Below are 9,390 nucleotides of genomic sequence, written 5' to 3'. Positions count from 1 at the left end.
CCTGGACATTGTATTGACCAAGTATCCCCAGTGATGTGGTATTTCCTAATGGCAGTACCCTCTTTCGGCAGGATAATGCACCCGGCCACTCTGCAGAAATTGCTCAGGAATGGTTTCAGTAACGTGACAAAGAGTACACGGTAATGACTTCCTCCAAATTCTTCAGATCACAGTATGATTGAGCATCTGTGGGATGTGCTAAAAGAGCAAGTCCAACCTATGAAGGCCACACCTCACAGGACTTAAAGGATCTGCTGCTAATGTCTTGATACCAGATACCACAGGACACCTTCCGAGGTCTTGTGAGTCCATGCCTTGATGGATCAGAGGTGGGGAATAGCTGAAACAATCATTCCTAATAACCACCTTCCAATATTGTGGTTGCTTTCACATGGTCATAATACAGCTGAATGTTGGCATCCATATCACGGCGGCAATCCCCAGGGCTCCAGCATGTCAACTGAAGTAGACTTAGAATACCATTGAATACTGTAGTGATCTAAGGGGATAATTGCGCTGCCGTATTTTGCCTCTGTTTTACGTACGGAATATGGAAGTGTTGGATCTGTAGATTTGCGGCCAGGCCGGGACTCACTTCCATATTCTGTATGTTAAAATGGAGGCGAAATACAGCAGTGTGGTTGGCCCCTACATTTAGCTCTGTTGAACCATAACAGGTCCTTGTTGCGACTACATAAAAGAGAGAACCTCGTGTGTTTTCCCGTCTGGCATACAATAAAATTCCACAAGCGATGTTGCTCACCTGCACGAGCAGTGACTCACACAGCTCTGACCGTATATCTAGATATACTGGCGGCTACATCCTGCAAGCACTGGAGTCTAGTCCTCAGAATGGGAGTAGCGGAGCTCGAATCAGCGCACAGCCAGGGACTGAAGTAGGGAAGTATAATCTTTACAACAACCAGACAAGGTATTGAAACAATAGTGAAAGGTGGCCTGAGGAAGATATTGGGCAATAGCGAAACGCGTTGGACAATAAAGCAGCTCATACTTAGCTTCCTGCATGCCCGGTTGTGTGCCAATCGGAACTCCACTATTCCCATTCCGAGTTCCTTGTTGCAACATAATACGGATACTAATATGAATATGAATATAGCCTTGAAATCGCAAGAGTAGTAGGGTGAAGGAGATAAAATGTTAACACGCAAAACAAGAATTCTCAGTCATCGCACCCACAACCACAGGAGCCTTTTGGGCAGTATCAGATTATTTTATTAAGTTAAAGTCATTAAACAAGTAAAATCATAGTAATCTTAAAGACGGAGTTTGATTTTCAGCAGCACGGTGGAGCTGAGATTTCTTTTTTGCTATCTGGACTGTGAAGCAGATGCTGTATATAAATACTGTATATAAAAACTGCTCAAAACTAGTGGTGATGGCCATAGTAATTAAAGGGGGTTTCTGGGACTAAACTGTTGACCTATCCTGAGGATAGGACATCCATTGCTGATCTGTGGATGTTCACCGGTCAGAATCCCCGCTGATTAAATTGATAACAGCACTCAAGTGAGCGCTGCAGCCGCTTCAGTCCATATCAGGCACGGCGCCAGGCATTGTATAGAGGCAGTGCCTGGTATGGGACTGGGCTGCTCTCAGACCATGTGACTGATGAACGAGATGTCACAAGCCTGAGAGGAGGCCACGGTGCTCACATGAGTACCGCAACCTTTTCAGCTGATTGGGCAGGGATCCCGAGCGTCAGCGCATCGCCGATCAACTATTGATGACCTATTCTGAGGATAGTTCATCAGTACTTTAGTCCCAGAATACCCCTTTAAATGCTAACACTTTGATTTTCCAATCCTGTAAAGAGGTTTTCTAGTCAAACATTATTGATGACCTATCGTCAGGAAAGATCATCAATAGCTGATTGCTGGGGATCAGCGGCTAGGGTACCTAGTGATCAGCTGATCGCCTGGCACTGAGAGCAGGTCAGACATCATCATCGGGGTTGGGAATGGAAGTGCCATAACTGGTTTACTCCCATTGAAATTATTGGGTACTAAAGTTGGCTATTACACTTCCGGGACTTCTGCCTCTGACACCAGTGTCAGATGGGGATGTGAAATAACCGGCTTCAGCTCCCATTGATTTCAATGGAAGATAAGCCAGCTATGCCACTTATGACAACTGTGCTGGCAACGAGCCAGGCAATCAACTAATCCCCGAGGATCCACAGTGGCAAGTCCCTGGCAATTAAATACTGATGACCTATCCTGAGGATGGAGAATAAAATAGTTTCGTAATAATTTAAATTTTGTGCTGTTAGCATATATTGATGTGCAGGAAATTATGTGGGGGGACTTACCCGGTGCCTAGTGCGGTTCCTGGTTAGGAACACCCCACTAGCACTTCGAGTCCCGGTCTGCTTTGTATTGGTGGAAATCCTCCAAGCCCGTTCGTATCCCGATCTTTCAGGAGAGCCACCGAGAGTAAGCGTATATAAAAAATAGCGTTTCATTGGAAACGCTATCCTGAGGATAGGTCATTAATAGTTTTTACTCAGAAAACCCCTTTAAGGCTTCATGAACTTTGATGAATACTCTGTACAACCTTCAAGTTGTAGGAAGCCCTAATAAGCAACACTACAGTATTTCTATATGCCTTCAATTCTATACATATTCTTCATCAGATGTGCTACACTAAGCACCATATGGCTGCTTTTTTGTGCACGTGAAGCAAAGCGACCAAAATATTCATTTTTGGCCCAGTATGAGCAGCTTTAAACGGGTATCTAGAAAAAGAGCGCCACAACTGTTCGCTGGTTGTCTGTGGTATTGCAGCTTAGGTATTTCCACTTCAGTGGAGCCGAGCTGCAATAGCACACACAACACATAGAGATAGGGACTACTTTTGGAAGAATGCAGCCATGTCTTTCTAATCATGGACATCCCCTTTAGTGTGCAAGGTTCACCAAGGCTGGCATGGGACCTGTAAAGTGTCACAGATCAAGTTGGCCTCATTTTGTTCCCTGAGAACATAGTGAGGCACAAAAATGTTAGCAAACGGAGGGAATAACTGGCCGTGGGGTGATAACATTGGCAACACCGGGCATTTATATCATAAAGGCAGTCTTGCAGTTGAGTAGGGTCCAGCTAGAGAGGGTGCCCAGCAGATGTTGACCACTGTTAGCAGGTCAACATTAGAAACCAAGGGGGTGATGAGTCCAATGGGTCACACTACTCTTCATTCCTACAATGGTGCTCCTTTTACTCTATGTGTGCCCTTAGACAGCTTTGGCTTGATGGGTTCACAGGCCGCTATTGTAGAACTGCCAGTGAAGAAATGAAGATGTTTCAGTGATGGAGACTTAAAGAATCTGTTAGTTATGCAGATGGTATATGATGCAGTCCAAAGCATGTTTTGTTTTTTTCACAAAAATCTAATAAATCGGGGCACATAACAGTCTGCAGGTTCCTGTATGTGATCTGTCAGTGAGGGATCCTCTTGGTCCGGTTTTTAGGGACGCTGATGTCTTCTTCACTACTGTGGTCAGAGAGTGGTAGATCTAGGGAATTACTCTGAGCCATATAGGTCTTGGTTTCCATCGGGCATTCTTGGGCTAAAATAGCCTACAAACAAAAGAAATGTGATGTTATACAAAGACATTAACAGGGTTTTCTGGGACTTTATTACTAATGACCTATCCAGATAGGTAATTGATCAATGGAGAAAAGGGTCCGACACTCAGGATCTCCACCAATCCGATATTTATCGGGCCCACTGTAAATGTAGACAAAGCCGCATTTTGGTCAGATCCACACCAAAATCTGCTACGTATGAACCTACCCTAATACTATTAAGTAGACTTGATAGAGCAGCATTTTGTGTTTTAGAAGACTGGAAGTTGCAACCATTGACAGCTGCTTTAAAGACTACGGTACTCTTTATTGGGTCAACTAGTCAACATGGGCGAATCTAGCAGTGTAGCAGGCATAGCAGTTGCCATGGGGCTCAACTATTAAATGGTCCAATTTTCCCTCATAGACATACTGTAAGATGCAGTTAATGATAACTATGAATGATGGAAGAAGGTGTGGAAAATGCAATGTGGCCCCAATCTAAATTTTACTTTGGAGCCCCCAAAGTTCACTTCTTTGGCATTACTTTTTGCTATATTCCAATACTGGGACGCCAATGTGTGCATTATACAACCCAAAGAAGTTGGGATGCTGTGCAAAATGTTAAGAAAAAGAATTGCTATAATTTGGAAATCCCATATAACCATATTTTATGAACAACAGAACACGTATCAGAAGGTGATCGGGAAACATTTTTCCATTGCATTTTAAAAAAATGAACTAATTTAGAAATTGATGGCCACAACACATCTCACAAAAGTTGGGACAGTATTAACAAAAGGCTGGACAAGTAAGTCCTACTAATGATAAATAGCTGCAGGGTCAATTTTCCACATGACTGTTCATGAAAGAGCGCGTTAGAGAGGCGCAGTCTCTTAAAAGCAAATATGGTCAAAGGTTCACAAATCTGTGAAAAACTGCATCTAAAAAGTACAAAACACTTTTAAAAAATGTTCCTCAACATCCAAAATTGTGAAGACTTTGATGATCCCACCATCTACAGTACATAATAGCATCAAAAGATTCAGAAAATTTGGAGAAATTCATGTGCACAAGGGGCAAGTCTGACGGTCAGTATTGGATACTCAAGATCTACGGGCCATCAGGCGGCACTGCATTAAAAACAGGTATGATTCTGTAATACAAATCACTGCATGGGCTCAGGAATATTCCAGAAATCATTGTCTGTGAACACAGTTCTCCGTACAATCCACAAATGTACGTTACAGCTGTATCATACAAAGAAGAAGCCATTAATCAACACAATCCAAAAATGCCGGCGTCTTCACTGGGCCAAAGCTCAAAATAGAAATCTGTTCTGTAGTCGGATGAATCAAAATTTGACATTCTTTTTGGAAACTATGGACTCAAGAGGAGAGGGACCATCCGGCTATCAGCGCACCGTTCAAAATCCTGCATCTCTAATGGTATTGGGTTGCATTAGTTCCTATGGCATGGGCAGCTTACACATCTTGAAAGTCACTATCAATGCTGAGCAGTATATAGAGGCATTAGAACAACATATGCTCCACCCAGACAACATCTCTTTCAGGGAAGGCCTTGCATATTTCAGTAAGACAATGCTAAACCACATACTGCATCAATCACAACAGCATGGCTTCACAGAAGAAGAGTCCGGATGGTAACCTGGCCGCCTGCAGTCCAGACCTTTCACCAATAGGAAGCATTTGGTGCATTATGAAATGAAAAATCCTGCAAGGACGACCCAGGACTGTTGAGCATCTAGATTCCTATATCAGACCAGAATAGGACAACATTCCTCACAAAAACCCCAGCAATCTGTCTCCTCACTTCTCAGACGTCTACAGACTGTTGAACAAGAGGGGATTCTACACAATGGTAGACACGGCCCGGCCCAACTTTTGTTAGAGGTGTTGCTGCCATTAATTTATAAATTAGTTAATTTCTTAAAAATGAAATGGAGAAATGTCTCCCTTTCCCCTTCTGATGTGTTCTATGGTGTATAAAATATGGTTATAGGAGATTTACAAATCATTGCATACTTTTTTCCTCTACTTTTATTTAGATCTTACACAGTGTCCCAACTTTTTTAAAATTGGGGTTGCAACTGCATGTGACATCATTCTGTTTTCTTCCTATGCTGTGATGTCAGAGTACATGATGACCTGCTTTACATGCACCATTCCTGTACTATGAAATCAGGGTGTACACGATCCCTGTACTGTGACATCACTGGTGTATCATCTTTGTACTGTGGCATCACTATGTGCGCTATCCATGCGCTGTAACATCACTATGTGCATTACTTGTGTACTGTGAGCTCACTGAGCACCATTCCTGTGCTGTGACATCACGATATGCAATATCCCTGTGCTGCAACTTCACTGTGCAAGTTATCACACGATTGTATTATAACAAAACGTATTATCCCTGCACTGTGACGTCATTGTGTACATTATCCCTGCACTGTGACGTCACTGTGTACATTATCCCTGCACTGTGACGTCACTGTGTACATTATCCCTGCACTGTGACGTCACTGTGTACATTATCCCTGCACTGTGACGTCACTGTGTACATTATCCCTGCACTGTGACGTCACTGTGTACATTATCCCTGCACTGTGATGTCACTGTGTACATTATCCCTGCACTGTGACGTCATTGTGTACATTATCCCTGCACTGTGATGTCACTGTGTACATTATCCCTGCACTGTGACGTCATTGTGTACATTATCCCTGCACTGTGACGTCACTGTGTACATTATCCCTGCACTGTGATGTCACTGTGTACATTATCCCTGCACTGTGACGTCACTGTGTACATTATCCCTGCACTGTGACGTCACTGTGTACATTATCCCTGCACTTTGACGTCACTGCGTACATTATCCCTGCACTATTACATCACTGTGTACATTATCCCTGTACTGTGACGTCACTGTGTACATTATCCCTGCACTGTGACGTCACTGTGTACATTATCCCTGCACTATTACATCACTGTGTACATTATCCCTGCACTGTGATGTCACTGTGTACATTATCCCTGCACTGACGTCACTGCGTACATTATCCCTGCACTGTGTCGTCACTGTGTACATTATCCCTGCACTGTGGCGTCACTGTGTACATTATCCCTGCACGGTGATGTTATTGTATGGTTTACCCCTACACTGTGACAGTGCATTTTTCCCGTACATTAGGCGTAGTAAAATAATTCTAAGCTTTTTCTGAAAAATAGGGTGCGCCCCTTAACAAATTTTTCTACGGACCTTCATAGTAGTCAATGAACATACTTACCTACAGATACCAATGTTTCTAGGAAAACACACACATACAGACATACAAATATGTATATGTTTCATTTCTCAGATGACTTTGGTATTTTAGAAATGATGCCACATTTACTAGTCACCATGGATATGTTTTGATGCACATGCTACATGTAGAGCATGCTCGCTGAGACCCAAACCGATCACTGCAGTAGTGTGGATTCTGGTTTTATAGAAATAATTAATCTATGGAAATTGTAGAAGATGTGTCTAGTAAGGTGATATGTACGAGTCGTATGGTTTGCATCATGATTAATAGCTCACCATTTTCTCTTCTCTGGCTGGCGGGCTTCGAAGAAAGAGGCAGAGAGGAGCATAGACAATGTTCATTAGTCCAGTGATCACCATTAACCAAGGGAAGCCAATGACCTTTGCAATACCTCCACCCATGGAAGGTCCTGAAATGACAGAATGCATTTATTGTATAGCATATGAGCACAACATATACACCGGAGAATAGTCTTATTTTATAAATCGTATACAGTTGCAATCAAACTGTATCATCCCCCGTTGCATATCAGGTTTATTTGCCAAATTTGCAAACTTTCAGTTGTTTGCAAATAAAAAACACAAAATTAAATAACAATTTAAATAGCTCAATAGAACTAATATAACAAGTGGTTCCTCCAAATTCACCATGAAATGCAAATATTATTCAACCCCTTGAATATAATCCCTCATAAGAGCACATATTTGCAAATTAGGTGTTGCCTCAAGCACACCTGATGCAACTATCCAAAGGCTTCGTTAGTTGCATCAGGTGTGCTTGATGTAAAACACATCAAATACCTGAACTGGCCAAGGCTTTGTTGACTGACGTTTAATGGATGTTTGATATATGGCTGAGTCAAGAGTGGTCCAAAAAGTTCAAAGAGATTATTGCCTTACACAACCAAGGGAAATGATACAAAAAGATAGCAAAGGCACCGAATGTTCCTAGAAATACAATTGGAAGCATAGTTCACAAGTTTAAAGTTAAAGGGACACTGTCTACACCACTTAAACATGGCAGAAAGAGGAAGCTATCAAAGACTGCCACCAAATTCCTGAGGAGGCAGAGGATCAAAAACTCTCAAGTAACTGCAAAAGATCTGCAGCATGATGTGGTGGCAGCAGGCACTGTGGTTCCTTTTTGCACAGTAAGGCGCATACTAAACGCTAACGGTCTTCATGCCCAAACTCCAAGGCATACACAGTGGCTCCAATATGCTGAAAACCATATAAATAAGCCGCAGAAGATTTAGGATTCTATTCTGTATGGATCTGCGGTATGTATGGAGGAGAAAGAATGGAACATATACTGGGATGTGTAAAAATAAAGGGGAGGAAGGGGACTTTTGAGCACACTCTGAGAGAACTTCTGATGTAGTAAGTCTTGTAGTAAGTAGCTCACAAGGAGAGAGTGCAGGTCCCCCAAGCCTACTCTGCTGTTTGAAGGAGACAGCTATCTGAGCCGAGAGGTAGTTGTTGAGGGCAGAGAAGAAACACTCAGTAAGAGAGCCAATAGCAGCAGGTTGCCATTCTTTTTAGACAAGACGGCTTGGTGTCGTCAGAGAGAAAAGAAGCAGGGATGCCATACATCACAGGAACCTGCAAATACTAGAGAAGATGTCTTTGGTGGTTGCGCAGCTGCTAAACTTACAGGCGTAAGTAGAGACCGGTCTCTAAGGCAGGAGTACAGTGTGCAAATTTAGGAATAGTTAAGACCAATCTTTCATTTCTCAGTGGTAGACCACCATTGTTCTAAGGATAGAGCTGTTGCTGCCTTCATCCACCCTGCTGTGTACTGGAATGTGCTTCCCAAGTAGTGTAGGCACCCAACCTATTAAAAGAGGCTGCATTATTAGACTCTAAGTATCAAGAGGGCTCGTCTTTGTTCACCCTGTTACGGACGACATAAAGGGAATAATCAAACAGGGCTTATACTACTCTGGTTAAACTGTGCATGGTTTAGTCATTATAACTACTGGGTGGAGGGATAGAGGCCAGTGTTTGCTCATGCCTAAGGGGCTGCTTTGCTTCATCTGGCCCTAGAAATCTTCGGTGTGTGGAGGGCAAGAGGAATTCAATCAAGCATCCAGAAATCCTAGGAGAAAACATATCTTCTGTGAGGAAGCTGAAGCTTGGGTGTCATTGGACCTTCTAACAGGACACTGATGCCAAGCAAACCTCAAAGCCCACCATGGCTGGTATTCAGAAGAAATCCTGGGAGATCGTCAAGTGGCCACCACAGTCGCCTAACTTGAAACCCATAGAAAATCTCTAGTAGGATGTGAAGAAGACAGTAGCAGTATGCAAACTCAAGAATATTAGTGAACTGGAGGCTGTTGTACACAGGGGCGTAACTAAAGAGGATGCAGGGGATGCGGTTGCACCCGGGCCCAGGAGCCTTAGGGGGCCCATAAGGCCTCTCTTATCCATATAGGGAACCCAGTACTATGAATAAAGCATTATAGTTGGGGGCCCTGTA

The 9,390-nt window shown here is 43.0% G+C and overlaps 1 protein-coding gene across 2 annotated transcripts in view; it reads right to left on the bottom strand.

Annotated features, from left to right (window-relative positions):
- Window positions 1-1,221: 1,221 nt before the first annotated feature.
- LOC136612804 (chromaffin granule amine transporter-like) overlaps window positions 1,222-9,390 on the bottom strand; it is a 96,107-nt gene continuing 87,938 nt past the window's right edge. For both annotated transcript variants that reach the window (XM_066593493.1, XM_066593492.1), the window contains 2 exons: window positions 7,185-7,318; window positions 1,222-3,593 (listed from right to left, as the gene is read on the bottom strand). In XM_066593493.1, the coding sequence (XP_066449590.1) occupies window positions 3,453-3,593; window positions 7,185-7,318 (275 nt within the window). In that variant the 3' untranslated portion in view covers window positions 1,222-3,452. The remainder of the gene's footprint in view (window positions 3,594-7,184; window positions 7,319-9,390) is intronic.

This window comes from Eleutherodactylus coqui, chromosome 2 (assembly GCF_035609145.1).
Source record: "Eleutherodactylus coqui strain aEleCoq1 chromosome 2, aEleCoq1.hap1, whole genome shotgun sequence".
Taxonomy (NCBI): domain Eukaryota; kingdom Metazoa; phylum Chordata; class Amphibia; order Anura; family Eleutherodactylidae; genus Eleutherodactylus; species Eleutherodactylus coqui.
The sequence above is the reverse complement of the archived record's forward strand: the minus strand, read 5'-3'. Positions and strand labels throughout refer to the sequence as shown.